Source organism: Daucus carota, chromosome 7 (genome assembly GCF_001625215.2).
Source record: "Daucus carota subsp. sativus chromosome 7, DH1 v3.0, whole genome shotgun sequence".
Classification (NCBI taxonomy): Eukaryota; Viridiplantae; Streptophyta; class Magnoliopsida; order Apiales; family Apiaceae; genus Daucus; species Daucus carota.
In genome coordinates this window covers 39,794,760-39,811,399 of record NC_030387.2, presented here as the reverse complement: position 1 = coordinate 39,811,399, position 16,640 = coordinate 39,794,760, and the positions used below count along the sequence as shown (strand labels likewise).

At 35.3% G+C, this 16,640-nt stretch overlaps 2 protein-coding genes across 4 annotated transcripts; one reads left to right on the top strand and one right to left on the bottom strand.

The window, feature by feature from the left end:
• The first annotated feature begins 651 nt into the window (after positions 1-651).
• On the top strand, positions 652-7,545 carry LOC108196406 (conserved oligomeric Golgi complex subunit 2). Its single transcript, XM_017363674.2, has 12 exons — positions 652-1,185; positions 1,521-1,727; positions 2,363-2,699; positions 3,495-3,656; positions 3,779-3,878; positions 4,189-4,404; positions 4,489-4,597; positions 4,741-4,941; positions 6,073-6,177; positions 6,640-6,765; positions 6,888-7,025; positions 7,142-7,545. Exons 1-12 carry the CDS (start codon positions 712-714, stop codon positions 7,253-7,255), a joined length of 2,289 nt encoding a protein of 762 aa, XP_017219163.1. The 5' UTR covers positions 652-711; the 3' UTR covers positions 7,256-7,545.
• Positions 7,546-8,251: 706 nt separating this feature from the next.
• Positions 8,252-16,420, bottom strand: LOC108196631 (ribonuclease J). 3 transcript variants are annotated; one of them, XM_017364005.2, is made up of 17 exons: positions 15,950-16,420; positions 15,133-15,361; positions 14,553-14,676; positions 14,112-14,168; positions 13,316-13,507; positions 13,160-13,237; positions 12,585-12,767; positions 12,385-12,465; positions 12,021-12,086; positions 11,836-11,928; positions 11,133-11,258; positions 10,843-10,956; positions 10,633-10,728; positions 10,434-10,531; positions 9,901-10,349; positions 9,043-9,470; positions 8,252-8,648 (listed from the first exon to the last, which is right to left on the bottom strand). In XM_017364005.2, the coding sequence occupies exons 1-17, from the start codon at positions 16,071-16,073 to the stop codon at positions 8,553-8,555; spliced, it is 2,634 nt and encodes an 877-aa protein (XP_017219494.1). In that variant the 5' UTR covers positions 16,074-16,420; the 3' UTR covers positions 8,252-8,552. The 3 variants fall into 3 exon arrangements, with proteins under 3 accessions (XP_017219494.1, XP_017219497.1, XP_017219498.1); XM_017364008.2 differs by lacking the exon at positions 15,950-16,420 and adding an exon at positions 15,538-15,559; XM_017364009.2 differs by lacking the exon at positions 15,950-16,420 and having other exon boundaries at positions 14,567-14,676; positions 15,133-15,275.
• Positions 16,421-16,640: the final 220 nt, after the last annotated feature.

Genomic DNA, 16,640 nt, shown 5'->3' with positions numbered 1-16,640 from the left:
TTAAGTGCAATTGATTAGATGATGAATGAAAGAGAGAGAAAGAAGTATTATAAAAGGGAATATAGGGATGGGGTAAGATAGGATGGGAATGAGATGTGGAAGATTTTTAAATTCATGAATATAATTTTGGGGAATTACTAAATTTAGTAAGAATATAGGGATAGGGATGAGGTACCCAATGTGAATGCTCTTAGATTTGATTCTTGGATCCATACACATGTTACTAGTTAAAAATTATAAAATCCAACCTCAAATTTAAATCGAACATATATGAAATCAAAAATTGAAAAACTGAACCATTCCTAAAAATGTGATTTTGATTTTTAATTCAAATCGAACATTTGAGTTATAGTTTGAAATGCGCTTCTATTTTTATAGACTTCGATGATATAATTACTTTTTGTTTATAATATATTTATTTAAATTCACAATATTTTTAAATTAAATCAGTTTTAAAAATGAAATTGAACAGATAGAGAACTTTAAAATTGAATTAAAATCTATAAACTCAATTATAATTCTGTTTATTATCAGTTTTAAAATTGAGATATTTTGATTCCAAATTTATCCAAAAACCGAATCCAACTCGAATCTCCTCCTCCGAAAGTTACCGTGTTGACAGGTGCACATCGACTTGAGTTAAATTATCCTGAAAAACCAAGTCACAAAAACAGAGCTGCCTAGCCGAGAAAAACACACACACACTCTCCAATGCCGGATCTCCACCCCCACTCCCCTCACTCTCCCACTCTCCCCCGCAAAGCCACCGACTTATTCGGCGACCCGATCGAATCCCACCCCATCTGGTTCAAACAATCCTCTTTTCTCGACCCGAATTTCGACCCGGAATCCTACATCTCGGATCTCCGCACCTTCGTCCCCTTCGAAACCCTCCGATCCGAGCTCCGGGCCCACCTCTCCTCATTGAAGCACGAATTGATCGATCTCATCAACCGCGATTACGCCGATTTCGTCAATTTGAGCACCAAGCTCGTCGATGTCGACGCGTCGGTGGTGCGGATGCGCGCGCCGCTCAGCGAGCTGAGGGAGAAGATTGTGGTGTTTAGGGCGGCGGTGGAGGATTCGTTGGTGGCGTTGAAGAGTGGCTTGCAGCAGCGGGCGGAGGCGCAGGCGGCCAGGGAGGTGTTGGAGCTGTTGCTCGATACGTTTCACGTTGTTTCGAAGGTGAGGTGGTGTTGAAGTTTTGAGTTTTAGGTTTTGTTGTGTTTTTAGTGCAATGTGGGAGTTTACGTGTAATTTAGTTCGAAATTTGGTGAAATTGGTGAAATTTGGAGTGTTTCTGTGTTATTATTGGTTGAGCAATATTTGTAATGTAGTTCAAAATTTGGTGAATCGGAGAATGTGAATTAGTTAGTTTTTGTGGAATGCTCTTTCTAGAGTAGAATTTTATATTTACTATCCTGCTTCAGATAGTGCTGCGGGCCTCTTGTTGGTAGCATTATGGCAATATCAGGCTTTGAATTCTGGAAATTTTGAAAATCTAAATTCACTGACTGCAGGTTGAAAAATTAATTAAGGAGCTTCCTAGTTTGCCTGCTGATTGGTCCAATGGAGATGTAAATTCAGTAGAAAAGGGTCATTTGAGCAACGGGATACCTTTGCAACATGCAGAAAGTGGAACGAATCTCAGAGAAACTCAAAGTATGCTGTTGGAAAGAATTGCCAGTGAAATGAATAGGCTAAAGTTCTACATGACTCATGCACAGGTCTATCTTGTCCTCTCTTTTTCCACACATTGCACCACAATTCTATGAAATTACTGATATTACTGGCTATATAGTTTTGCATCCTAGTTGGTTGTATTAGTAACTGGTTTCCATAACTCATGTGCAAGAGTTTTGAATTTATTATTAACACCACACACAGACAATACATATTTGATACCATAGAAGTCGTAACTTGTTCGCAGTGCCCAACAAGTGATGACTGCTTGCTGTTGGACATGTGAGAAACACTGATATTTTTCTGGCGAGACCGGTCATAAATTTTTATGGTTCTCTTTGAAAGATAGTACATAGCTACATATCTCTCTCGTATATTTGTTGAAGGAAGGGTAAATGTGACTATGTGAGCACGAACATAATATTAGAGCCATAGCTTTTCCTCCCCGTTATCATTGGGGCAATTTAGATGCATAATGTCCTTATTTTGAATTAGTTAATTAATTATCATTATTATTATTGTTCATATATCTGTGTTAATTTTGCATCTGATCCATCATCAGATAAGCATTACAGAATCAATGAATCATTATGATATGCCTTAGTAAAATTTCTACATTTGAATATATGCTTTACATCTTAGTTCTTACGCAAATATTTTCATCTATATGGCAGTACAGAACCTACCTTTTATTCAGAACATGGAGAGGAGGATCCAGAGTGCTTGCTTGTTACTGGATGCAAGTTTGGGTCACTGTTTTGTAGATGGATTGGAACACAGGGACGATAATGCAATATACAATTGCTTGCGGGCATATGCTGCCATTGATAATACTTCTAATGCAGAAGAAATATTTCGCTCAACAATCGTGGCGCCAGAGGTGAAAAGGATTATTGCCCATAATTTGTCAGGGCTGAGTGTCGAGACATCTGGAGATGAGCTTGAGGCGGATTACACAAAGATAATTCAATTTATCGAGGAAAACTGTAAATTTCTTTTGGAAATTTCATCCAGAGGCATGACATCCATCTCTTTTAAACTATCTGCAACATTTGGGGATCTGTGTCATCCAAACACACATGTGGTTTCAGTTTATATCATCCCTGACTTGATCAATGTTCTCTATCATAATAAAAAAGAGAATTTAAAAAAGGAATCGTAATGGGAGGAGTTGAGGTTGCTTATTAGATATACTCCTAAGACATAAATGAATTTTATATTAATTCCTACCAACAGCCAAAATTTCTGTTTGTTGATTTAAATATAAGTCGCTCAGGCAAAGAACTACTTCCAAACCTTTCTTTATTGACCCCTTCTCAACTTAAGATTCTTTGGATGGTTAATCATAGGAATCTTAATGGTTTCTTGTTTGTCCTATTCTGTTGTCGTAGATGTTACAGAGGTGAGCAATCTTTGAAGATTGGCTATTGCTGCCTTAGCCTTTTTTCACAGAACCTATCACTCTTGATCAGCGTAATTTAGTTATTTGTATTCTGTTGTAGTCGTAGATGTTACAGAGGTGAGCAATCTTTGAAGATTGGCTATTGCTGCCTTAGCCTTTTTCCACAGAACCTATCACTCTTGATCAGCGTAATTTAGTTATTTGCGATTCATCTAATTATTTTTAGGAATAGTACCCTTTACATTCTCCTATATCATTGTGTATGTGTTGAACTTTACATTTTCAGTTTCATGTCATTTTCTTATAAATATGTGTTACCCTTGAATTGATACGTCTTTCTATTTATTTATTAAAAATGCCTCTTCAAGAGAGGAATTTTATTTTTTAGTATGGTTTTGAATATGTGCAGAAAATTCAGGTCTCCATGTATTTAGCTTCCTCGCCAATTCAATCCTTAAAGAGGTTCTCATGGAGATCCAAAAAGTTAAACCAGGGGCCTTTTCTCCTGGAAGACCTGCAGAGTTCCTTAAAAATTACAAATCGAGTCTTGAATTTTTGGCCAAATTAGAAGGTACTGGGAACAATGTGATGGTCATATATATACTCTCTTACTCGTGGACTTGCATACTATTCTGCAGTTTGGTAGATTATAATTTATCGCTTTGGTTGTAATATGATTTCCTGTTATGCAAGGCTATTGTCCATCCAGATATGCTATTACCAAATTCCGAGCTGAGGCTGTCTTTGTTGATTTTATGAAGCAATGGAATATTGGGGTGTATTTCTCTTTGAGGTATAATGCATTAGATGGAATATGATTGGTTTATAACACGTTTACGTGCATTAAGTTTTTGTGCTAAATTTACAGTCTGGGAGTTCATGAAAATTGCAAAGCTGTAGTGTCCATACTCTCCTGCTAACTAAACTACATGGCCTTCAATTTAAATAACTTCTTCTTCATCTGCATCAACAGGCTATTATATTCTGTTATAGGTTTGTAAACAAACACATATAGGTGCATACCTTGTATTGTTATTTTATCATTAATAATTAGTATTTGAAAGTGTCAAATAAATTTTGTTGAATGACCTTGACATCCTCAGGTTTCAGGAAATAGCTGGAACATTGGATTCTGCGCTGATGTTGGGCAGTCTTGTACCAGTTCATAACCCAAATTCTGAGCAAATGGAATCTCCTGAGTTGACTTTAAAGCAAAGTGTTTCCCTTTTGGCTTGCCTGAGAACCTGTTGGAGTGAAGATGTTCTTGTCATCTCGTGCTCTGACAAGTTTCTTAAATTATCCTTGCAACTTGTATCTAGGTTTGTTAATATTCAGAGCTATGAGTCAAAGTATCCATTTATGGCATCAATATGCTAACAAATTCTGATGGCATATAAATACAGATACTCAAATTGGCTGTCCACAGGACTTGCTGCTCGTAAATTCCCCAACTCGGGTTCCAACCCTGGTTCTGAATGGGCTGTATCTGCTGCCCTTGATGATCTTGTTTATGTACGTTTCCTTTCTAGAATCAACTTTGGTATAAACTACTACTGTGGAATAGGGCTGTTTGTGATTTTTTTTATATGAGCTTGTATCACTTCTTATAGTCGGTATTTCTTGAACTGTGTTTTAATCATGGTTTTCTCATGCAGGTAATACATGATGTGAATTGTTTGGCGGAGGAGGTTTGTGGGAATTACCTTGACCATGTACTAGAGCTTCTAAAATCATGCTCCCCTGAAGTACTTAACCTTGTAAAGCAGAGCATAGTACACGGTGGGACTTCTCTAAAGGATCTAGTACCTCAAGTGATTAATTCAATAACCGAAACGGTGGTGGAAAAGTCTGTGGATGTAAGCAATCTAAGTGAAATCATGACTTGATAAATACTGGCTGATTTTGCCATCTGATTGTCTGCAAATAAGCAATATATATGATTTATGTTTTCTTTTGGTAATGGTCAGTTACATAACCTTATATGCTTACACCCACGTGTCTCTATAGAGCTTGAATCCTTGACTTCTTGTTAAGAATACTAGCCTTAAACCCGTGTATAGAGTATATAATTCGAAATTTATTACTTATAATTTAATCTTTAACATCATTTTATTAGTGGTTTAGTATTGTTGGATGCCCCCATTTCTTTTTGCATGAGAAATGATATGATAATGTATTGAAGTTTGAATTAAATGTTATTAACTGATTAATTATATTTTCTCTTAGAGGTTTAGCTTTCACAATGTTTTTCCATATTGTAGATGGGTAGTAGAAACAATAAACATTTTTATCATCTCTCTGTGAGTGTCTTCCTAATATCAATATATGTTAATGATTTCTGATTAATTTAAATCATTTTTTTCATATTTCTCATTTCTTCATTTGTAAGGAAAAGAATATTTTTATCTTGTATTGACTTCCTGTTGGTCTTGGAGTAGATCACGTCTAGTTAAGAAGAGTTACATGATGGTTCGTGTATGTCTTGGAGTAGAACACGTTATAATTAAGAAGGGACATGTTAGTCTATCTCTCATTGTTTTTTTTTTTTTTTAGAATAAAGCAGAGAGAATGGTGATTTAGGGATGACCAAAATTATCTAACCAAACTACTACAAATTATTTCTATGTTCGGTTATTATAGTCTAAGTATAGATAAGCGGGGGTATCTACTAGACTATAGTACTACAGAGCTCATGTAGCTTTGGTGGCCTATTGATTGATTTTGATTATATTTTTTTAGTTGCCGTTGTTGGTTTTTGGAATGTATAATAACATATCATAAAGAAGGAACAACATTGTAAAAATCTCTGAATATGCATATCTAATCTCTCTAATGATCTCCTAGAATTTAAAAACACTTTAAAATCATAATCCCTAATTTGACCAATAATTTAGATAACTAACGATTCAAATTTTAATTACTAAGCATATTTTCAACAGCTGTATCACACCATCATTCGTCAACACATTCAATTGTTATTATCTCAGGTCCTAAAACAATTGAAGGGGATAACTGCAACGTACAGGATGACTAATAAGCCGGCTCCTGTAAGACATTCTGTATATGTTTCGGGGATCTTGCGTCCGTTGAAGGTTTGTTATATTTCAATATTATCATCTGTTACACCGTTATCATGTCAGCATTTGTTATATTTCAATATTATCATCTGTTACACTGTTATCATGTCAGCATGGATGTATTCTTGATACTTGATTCACAGACATTAAAGGATGTTTGAACATAATCAAACTATTATACACAAAAATTCACACGTAGTCATATGCTTTGATCTGTAATGCGTAATAGCGTAGATTTTTGAGAGAAGCAGTTTCCGTTTGAATGTTAGAAGTTGGCAGAGCACCTGTTTATATAATATGTCTTGCTGCATTTACCTATAGCCATAGATGATGTTATATGTTTTGTTTTGCAAAATAGTAGCCATCTTATGTATGTTACGTTATGTTGCAAGTTGCAACTAATGATTGTATGTATTATTCTTTGCTTCAAATAGCTTACTTTTTCTTAGGAAGTCGGCCTTTTTGTTTTATTCACAGGATTTTCTGGATGGTGAAAAAGCTACCACATACCTATCAGATGAAACAAGGAATGAACTCATACATCGTGCAACCTTTGATATTACTGGTCGATATCATGGACAAGCTACTGATCTTGTAAATCTGGTTAGTAGGGAAATTTACGATTTTTTAATAGTTCTAGTATTTCTTCATCTCTACTTTTCGAAAAGACTTTCGGTATTTTCATGGACCACCTTGGTCTCTAATGTTCCAGTTATATTGATCAGGCAAGGAGAACAGAGTCTTCACTGCAAAAGATACGTCTGGGTGCTCAACAAAGGCGTGGTGGATTGGGCTCAGAGACCTTAGACAACACTATTTCAGAAACTGACAAAGTTTGTATGCAATTACTTCTCGATATCCAGGTGTGACTCTTTTTATTGATTTGAAATACTAATGTTATTTCCTCGTGGCACGTATAAATCAATCAGAAAGGTCTGACATAAGTTTCTGGCCTACCCTTTATCTAAATGTTATTTAGGAATACGGGCGCAACCTCTCTGCGCTTGGGGTGGACGCGAGAAAGATACCAGCCTATTGTGATTTATGGAACTGTGTTGCCACTTCAGAGAGACAAAATGCTATCACTTTTTAACTTGACCAATGAAGTGCTAGTCGGTACAGAACACAGAGGAACAGCGGCTTGGACAAACAAAAGTTGGTGTGGCGTATATCGGAGTCCATTAAATATTAGTTAAATATTTTTTGTAGATTTTGCTAAAAAGTACCCAATGTCATGGAGTTTTCTTCAGTTTTACTTGGTCTTTACATTAGCGGAGTTGTAGAAATAGAACAATCCCTTCATATGTTCATTGTTGAAGTAAAATATACGAAATTTGTACTAAGAAACACTTGAGAATTGCAATAATAGTATAAATGCACTTGGGTTGTGTTCACTTGGAGTGAATGGAATGGAGGGAGAATGGAATGAATTTTGTACTCTAAAATGGTGTTGATCAAAGAAAATGTATATAATTTTTATTCCTTCAATCATTCCTACCTTAATATTTTAACTATAACTCTAAACCACATGTTTTGGAAGGAATGCTCATTCTATTTCAACATCATGTTTCTTCACAATCTTTCTCACAAAAAAAATTAACATATTTTGTCACCATTGTCTCATACTTTCTTCTTTCTCCTTAAAATTTCTATATAATTTTTCATTCCATTCTCCCCTCATTCCATTCCATGAAGTGAACACAGCCTTGCAGTTTTGTATTCCTGGACCCTAACGCACATATTTAGGTTGCATGGAAGTTAAGAAAATTACTTAAAAAATTAAGTAATGACAAAAAGGTAAAAACGTAAGATTAGCGGTGAAACTGATTGATATTTAATATATAAGAAAATATATTGGAGAAATGTAAGAAAATATATTGGAGAAAAGTAAAGGAAGTTTATTGGAGAAAAGTAATGTGATTAATTGATTTTTATATTATAAAGTTTTAACATAGTAAGTTTTGAACATGCAGAATTGATTGAATCTACTTCGTGCTATTACTGTGCAGTAGAATTTGAAAGTTTTTTTCCTTTTGCCTTGCAGACTCATCTCATATATATTGTTCATCTGTTAATAATAATACTCAACTCTAGTGAAAAATATTCAAAATGTTTAAATTCATGTTAAAATTACAGAGCTCCATCCGGGGTCTGAAGCTAAAATTATACATGGAACATGGCACAAACCAAAATCACAGTACCTAAAGATGTACATTTTCTTAACGAAATAATTTTACATTTCATTTGGCCTTAACCCTATTCCTAGCATCTGCATTCCTCGAAGTATAAAACATAAACACAGAATTAATGAAAATACTGAACTGGACTACCTTCAATCTGGCAACGTATCTTTTTTACCAGCTCCTCCTAAGATCTTGTGTTGGTTGACATTATTTTGTAGGTGTTGCCTCCAACTTCAATAATATATTATTCATGTCTTCGAAATATAACCAGCTCTTCTCACTTTCCATGTCTTTCTTGCTTTCCTGTTTGCAAGAGTGACTTTAAGAGAGGAACCGGGGGAAAAAGTTCATTCGGAACAATAATAAACAGACGTTTTTCATATTTGGAAGGTTTACACACTCCTGAGTCCTGCGTATCTTTAAATACTCAGGTTCCCCAATTCTTTAAGAGAGCTAAGATTCACATCACTCGAGGCATCTTTGCCGTTAATTAATACTAACATGTTCATATTCGTTTATCTACAGTTTCAAAAGGTAGTAGTGTGCAATCTCTCTCTGATCTTGCTTTTAAAAAAAGGGTTCTCACATTAATTTGAATGTGATAAATTCTCTGCAATATTATTTGCTAATTATAGGCAATCATTTTACTATGACGCACACCAAATTCTAGGTTGCAGAGTAGTTATTTAGAACAAACCTCGTATTTCTGAGTCAGAGATGCCCATAAAGATTTACATTGTCCTGGACTTCGGTATATTCCACAAGCCAATAGGCTTGCAGATATCTCCTCCCAAAGGGCCATCCTCCCCTTTATAACTTGAAATCTACTATTTAGTTCCCCACGAAATTGGATCAGTTTCTTAACTTCTTCGGGTTTCCATTTGTTTCTCTTTGCAGACTTCGAAGATTTTGGGGAGTCACCTTCACTACTTGCCTTCTTAGCCATCTCCCTGCATTCCTCAACTGTGGGAGCACCATTGCTACCATCTTCCAGACTATCAACTGCAGTTAAAACCATAGATGATTTCTGGATGTCATCAAAATCCTCAGAATTAGTGTCTGATAATCCAGAGTTTGAACAAGTTTCTTCTTCTGGCAGAAGTCTCTCAATTTCAGTACCATACTCTGCAAAAACAAGAAGCTACAAGGGTTAGTAACATTATAGAGCAGAGAAACATACACGCTTACTGCTATATAAATATGGCTGCACCTTTGTTGTTTCACCAAAGTAAATTGATACAGATGAAGACTAAACTGAAAAGTATACACTTCATGCATTTTTTTTATACTTGGTTAAATTAGACTCCGTACCCGTAAATATTGTCAGAGAGACTATTAAAGTTTAAATAATTGGAAATAAAGTTTGGACCTCTCAGTAACTGATGCATATAATCCAAGCAATCTATGAAGGCACTCCACAATAATGATAGATGACAATTCGTTTAGACACGTGGAGCTCTGAAAGGCACTAGGATACTCTTTCAAACCAAAATAATGCAACTCATAGGATCTGAAATAAATTAATGCACATTTATACAAGAAATCAATGTAAAACCTTCAGTTTCTTCTGGCCTGGTGTGTACTGGATATGTGTGGTCATTGTCTTTTTCATCACGCCTCCTATTTGATTTTTTGTTTTTGGCAAGTTCATTAATCCCTTTTCTCATTGCCCGTAATCCAGAATCAACATGTGACCTCCCTGATAACTTTTCATTGATCTCGTCAGCCAGCACCGCCGCTGGATTTTCAATAGCAATTGCAATGATGTCGGGCCTTTTACTACTGTATTTCCTGACCATTTTCCTCAAAACCTCGGAAACAATTCTTTCCATGTGGGCAAGAGGACAATTTACAGGACAACTCGACAGTGCAGCATGTGCTGCCTTGTGAAGTGCATCTAACAACTTGCCTTTATCAAGCCATAAGCAACGCGTGGTTATTCTTATTTTACCCTTCAAGGCCTTTTCAAATCCGTCAGTGGTTTGAGGGCGCATGATTTCCATGCTGCAACCAAGATTTAAGACTGCATAATTCTGGTGGTAAACATATGGGTAAGGTGATACACACCTCAAAGCTAAAAAGCATTACCTGACAACTATTATACCATCTGTGGCGATTCTTTGTCTTTCATCAACACAGAGATCAGTAGAAGTACCAAATGCTTTGTCACCATCACTGTACATCAACTGCAGATTAAGAATAATCCTTTAGATATATAAATGTATGTGTATGTGAGAGAGAGTGAGAGAGGAGGGGTGGGGGGGGGGGGGGTTAAGTTGCCAAAAACCTGCAAATTTTCTTTTCCTAGAGATACAAAACCATTCGACAAAACCCTTCTGTTTCTTAGGTGTGAAACCCCAAGCATCTCCCCATTCTTTATAACCTGGACCCAACAAACCATGAAACTATAAATGTACAAGATCAACAAAAAGAACAAATTACAAAGTATATAAAGGTAAATTGTTAACTATATTAAACAGTGGACCATATAACTTACAGTAGTGTGTTGAATGCCATTGGCTCTTCCTAACAGTTCATGTTCTTTCAGGAATAAGAGTTCTCCATGGATTGGTAAAAAATGTTGTGGCTTTACAATTCTTATCACTTCCTCCTTCAAAAGTAAAATACATATCAAGAACAATTCCCATCTATTCAAAATAATAAAACAGGTATTTAGTGTTATAATCATATCAAACTTGTAACATCAGCACAGAAGGGTCACTAGGTGAATAATAACACAACAGGATCTTCACAACGTAAGTAACTTAATAACAATAGCAATCTTACCAACTCCTCCCGATAAGCATGACCTGATGTATGCAGCTGCTCGTGCTTTCCCATCACTATAGTTGATCCAATCTCTGCTACACGATTTAGCATTTTCATCACTTGATTCTCATTGCCAGGGATTACCTACAATAACAATAAATAAGCAACTGTATCTGTGATAATTCACTAGAAAATAAGTTTCTTAACAGTTAGGTTTTACAGTATAATAAATCACCATAGCTGAATCTGACTGAGAAGCTCAGATTATGCTATCATACACCCCAATGAAGTACATACAAACATAACTTATGCACACCAGGACTGATTAATGCTAACAAACAAGTTCCGGGGACATAACATCACACCCTGTAAAGAATCCGAGTAAAATTTTCTACCTTGAAGTTGAGGCAAAAATAAGTGTGTGTGTGTGTGCGCGCGCGAGCGCGCACACACACACACAAAGATATATGAACATCTTAGATAGACCAAACTTGTGATTTCGGAGAACAATATGAAATAATTGAGGAAAAAAGTTTATTTATGTACATCTATAAACTAAGATCCAGCCTCTTGTGTCCGCTTATATTTCTACCTATATTATATGTCTGTGTTGTGTGTTACATTTGTACCCTCCACAAAAATCTCAATTTACAATGTATTGATATCAAAGGAGAGATTCTCATATGTACATTATACACCAAATAGCCTCTCACTAGTTTACCTTGGCAGAGTATAAAATCACATCTTCTTTGCTCAATTTGAGTGAATGACTACTTCCATGCGATGCAAGATTCAATGCTGCACGTGGTTCTGCCTGATACAACAATATCGTCAAAAATGACTCCTACATCAGATTATCTGCTTTCTTAAAGGAAGCTATCATTTGCAAGTCTCATTGTGACTTACTTGGGAACCTGTTGTCACGATCAGCAAATCTTTTGGGGCATAAGCATCAATATCTTCTATTTTTACCTATCCAGTATATAAAACATCAGGATAGTATCGGGGTAAGATACTTAATAATATATCGAAGACACAATGTAAATTCCAAGTAGAAAACAAACAATAGCAATAATACATCAAAATGAACATCATTTGCATTACGCCACTTTATCAGTAGAAAATATGTTCAAGAACATTTTTGCTTTTTAGTTACCTTTTTTTCCCACTAATTTATTCGGCAGATTTTTTTCCCCCCCAAAAGTATACCTTATTCGATAACAGTAGATATGTCTCAAGGAAACAGAAGAATGTAACTCTAGGTCATTACCAAAGTTGATGGGTCAATTGGTGCCTTTCCATCTTTATATGCGGCATCAAGGTACGTCCTTAATGACATCCCCACAAACACCTGAATGAAAATGATGGTTAATATGTCTGAAAATTTGGAGACAAGGGCATCCACAGCAAAATGACAATGAAAGAAACTTTATACGGCATGCCGCACATTAAAGAATGTGCCACACGTACCAGCTTTCTGCCAGTCAAGTCAGCTGCTGCCTTAATGCTACCAAGTCGATGAATATTTGATGCAAACTGAGTGGTGATAACTCTTCCTTTCGCAGCAGATATATGTCTCAACAGTGAATTTGCAACAACAGCTTCACTAAAAGTCCTCCCAGGTGACAGTATGTTTGTTGAGTCACTCATCATCTAAAGGGGAAAAAAAAAGCTTTAGTAATTATTCTGCGCAGGAAAATGCTAGGTACCCCAAAAAGTGTTCCAAATTTTCTTTTTCCCAAATCTAGTTGGCAATGCATGATTGTTTCCACTCACGCATAATTTTCAGGGTATTCAGAAGAGGAAGAGACAAAATGACTCGGAAAATAAAAATGACCCAAAACTACAGGGGAAGCTTATGACATGTTAGCAGACTGTCATATAATCTGTATTGCTAATCAAAATTTAAATTATTTATCCACAATAGTTTCAGACTCCTTAAATTCAAAACTAATATAGGTTGTACTTTTGAACTTTTAAAAACAAAAAAGAAAAATAAACACTGTGTTATAAACGTTTCTAAGTAAAAACTAACATCAACTTACCAATGTGACACCTTCTTTAGAGAGTTCCTCCAGGCCTTCACGGTCAAAAACTTTGCCATCCAGTGGTGTTTCATCAATCTGCTTCAACGAGAGTTTTCATCAAGCTTGCATGCACTTTCTCATATGGGAACAGACTAGAAAGACACGGAATACTACCTTCCAGTCCCCTGTGTGAAGAATTGTCCCGTCTGCACAACGGAGAACCAGTCCAGAACAATCAGGTATAGAATGGGTGACTCTAATGGGTTCAATTTCAAATGGCCCGGCATTAAATTTCCTTTTTGTCCTAAATGTCTTGAGCCTAGATGGAACAAAGATCCCAAACTCCTTCAACCGCCTCTTGATAAGCTGCTCAGATATGAGGGACATAAAAATAGGGAAACAAATATATTACACGTATGTATGCTATATAACTTTCGGCAGGTAAGGGTCTTATTAGATTCTTTGGTCTTTATTCTTCCATTTATATTCCTTCTCCCAACAAGTAGGTTATTTAATCAATAAACCTAAAGTGGCAAAAAAAATATAAACAAAACATAAGCCACAAACATGTGTACCCATCTAAACTGTACTACAACAAAAAATTTGCAGTACTGAATTATTTATATACTTTAGTAACCACCGGCACCTTATTTTAAATTGATACAGAATGTCTATCAACTGCGAAACAAGCAGGGATCAAAACTGAACAACAGAATATATATCAATAGACATAACAATTGATATAACTATGTAATGTAGGTATGAGAAATAATAGAGGTTAATGGCAAATATTTGTAAATAACTTTTACATATATTAGTGATAGGCCAGGTTTCATAAATATCGAGCGAGGAAGATGTAGCAAGAGTAAAAATGGTTTGAATGATATTTTAGTTCAATTATCCATGCTACCTGCTATTATAGGATGGTTAGGATGCAAAATATAATTAAGTAGTTTTACTTGTCACAAACCTCCATTGTGAAAGATGATGCAAATATTGGTGTGCGTGGATCCAGAGCTGGTATAACCTATATACATATGATGGAAAGAAAGTGAAAAGAATCAGTAGATAACCAAAGTTGCAAGTGTCATATTGCAAAGTTAAATAGGCGTTTGTTACCTTTGAATTTTTAAGAATCTAAAAGATCTTATATTGCAAATAAATCAGATGCTTCACTGGTGTTTTTACTTGTAAGAAGAAATGAAGAAATGATTCACAAAAGTAAAATCATTTTCCAACATCAAGAACGATAATGATTTAAATATTTTCAAAGTTCATCTTGGAAAAAAAAAATACTTCTTATATATATATATAGCACCATGTATATACATCGCATACATGCTACATAGCAATTCTACTGTTTGTTACCTTTATAAAATTGTTACTTTACGGAACAGAATAGAAACTTTACCCAAGGCAACGCACCAATGTGATCTTCGTGACCATGCGTTATGATAACCGCTTCAATTTTGTGGCTCCATTTCTTAATAAATGTCGTATCAGGAATGATTTTTTGGATACCAAGCTCATCATCGCTGAAATGCATGGCACACGTCCATGAGAAGAGAATTAAGCATGAGGGGTTTAAAAAAGTATCTTTGACATTGATTACCAGCTTTAAGTCTTTCATGTACAAGGACAACACGATAGAAAAGTACTTTGAAAGGCATTCTTTATAAATGACAGTAGTATTAAGTATAATAAGTTTCTCTGTTGTGAAAAATAAGAGCAACGTTGTTTCTACAATATTATCAGTTCTCACACAAGAAAATAAATTAAGGTTTTGATTTCCCTAATTTGCTGAACCTGGATTCTCAAGTTTTTTTTAATACATCCAGCCAGCAGTTTGTAGCTGTATAGCCAATAAGTGTTTATAAATAACACGAGTCCAAAAAAAAAGTGCATGGTTCACAACAGCAAATGTATGCCACCAAGATATATACTTTTCAAAAGTCAACGATCAACGAACAAATGCATTTACAGAGACTTACTCTGGAAACATGATACCAGCATCAATCATAATATACCGATCAAAATTTCCAACAAGCATGCAATTCATTCCTATTTCTCCCAGGCCACCAATTGGCAGAACACGTAGAGGCGGGCCATCAGATCCTTCATAAAAATGTTCCATCTTTCGTTTTACAGAATCTTCCATGCTCTTCCCTGCCCCTTCTAATCTTCCAGATCTTTTTTGAGGTCCTTTTGATCCAATTCTACCTGTACCAAGGCCATGGACAGCAATCTTATGTCTAAAAGCAGTAAAACACTAACAAGTACAAGAAAGAGCTTTATTCTAGGATTGTACACAGTACATGGTATTAGCAAAATTATTATTACAATAATCTTGGATAGTTGGATATGAAGTAAGGTAACAAACACTGACGATAAAAGACCTTACAAACAGATCCATGAACTCTATACAACATCTACAAATTATGTATATCTGCACATATAAACACAAAACACCCAAAAACATGCGCACAGTTAGTTCCAAAAAACCATACATCAAACGAGTTTCAAAAACTTAATTCCGCAAGTGTATGCAGTTACAAGGCTACAACAGACTCAAAATTCTCCAATTCTTTCAAAAGGAGCTCACAAATCACAATGACCAGGCAGCATCACACCTCCTGCATACACACATACATGGCAATAATAATGATAGTCAACAAATCTCCTACTGCATTCCCATCTACAGCCTTACCAATAAATCACTTTCGAGTTTCGATATATAATTCAACAAGAACAGAATTACAAACACAAGTAAATCAATTGACACATACATCAGGTGAAAGAAGCACTAACCTGCATTAGCAGTACTAGTAGTAGTAGAGGGCGGTGAGCAAGAAATGAAGCTCTTTTTACAATTAGGCCTCCTATGCCAAAGCTTGTATGGATAAAGTGGCATTGTACTGAAAGCAATAGCCATTTTTCTTATCTGGAACCCTTTGTTTTCACCAAATTACAAGTAAATATGTCAAAGATTCAATCTTTCATACTTAAAAATGAAAAAGTGCTTAAAAATTTGAAAATTTTATCAAAGATTCAATCTTTCACTCTTATATATGAAAAAAGTGGTCACAAAATTGAAATTTTTATCAAAGATTCAATTTTTCACTCTTATATATGGAAAAGAGTGGTGAAAAACTTGAAACCATTAGAAAAATAAGTGGGCTGGGGAGTTCTTGAGGGTTTAAGAAGAAGAAGCAGAGGGGAAGATAAAGATAGATACAGGGTTTAATGTGTGAGACTGTAAGAGTGTAAGTAATCAATTTTGTTGTTCTTGATTTTTTAGATTTTCTTAAATAAATTTTGATTATCTTGACCATAAAATGATAATAAGTAAGCCCATATAATTATTGGGCCTGGCCTACTTCCTAATTAGGGCTTTAAAGCCTAAAGTAATGAAAAATTAGAATTTTATGGAGTTTACATTTCAGAGTGCTAGTCCTGAGTACCGTAATAATTGTTTAGTTTAATTATAATAATATTTTTA

Coding starts and splice junctions, on each gene's coding strand:
- LOC108196406 (XM_017363674.2), top strand. CDS start 712: ATGCCGGATCTCCACCCCCACTCCCCTCACTCTCCCACTCTCCCCCGC. Junction 2,700..3,494: donor TTTGGAAATTTCATCCAGAG/GCATGACATCCA, acceptor GAATATGTGCAG/AAAATTCAGGTCTCCATGTA. Junction 3,657..3,778: donor ATTTTTGGCCAAATTAGAAG/GTACTGGGAACA, acceptor CTGTTATGCAAG/GCTATTGTCCATCCAGATAT.
- LOC108196631 (XM_017364005.2), bottom strand. CDS start 16,073: ATGGCTATTGCTTTCAGTACAATGCCACTTTATCCATACAAGCTTTGG. Junction 14,169..14,552: donor ACATTGGTGCGTTGCCTTGG/GTAAAGTTTCTA, acceptor ATATGTATATAG/GTTATACCAGCTCTGGATCC. Junction 8,649..9,042: donor CTCTGACTCAGAAATACGAG/GTTTGTTCTAAA, acceptor TCTTGCAAACAG/GAAAGCAAGAAAGACATGGA.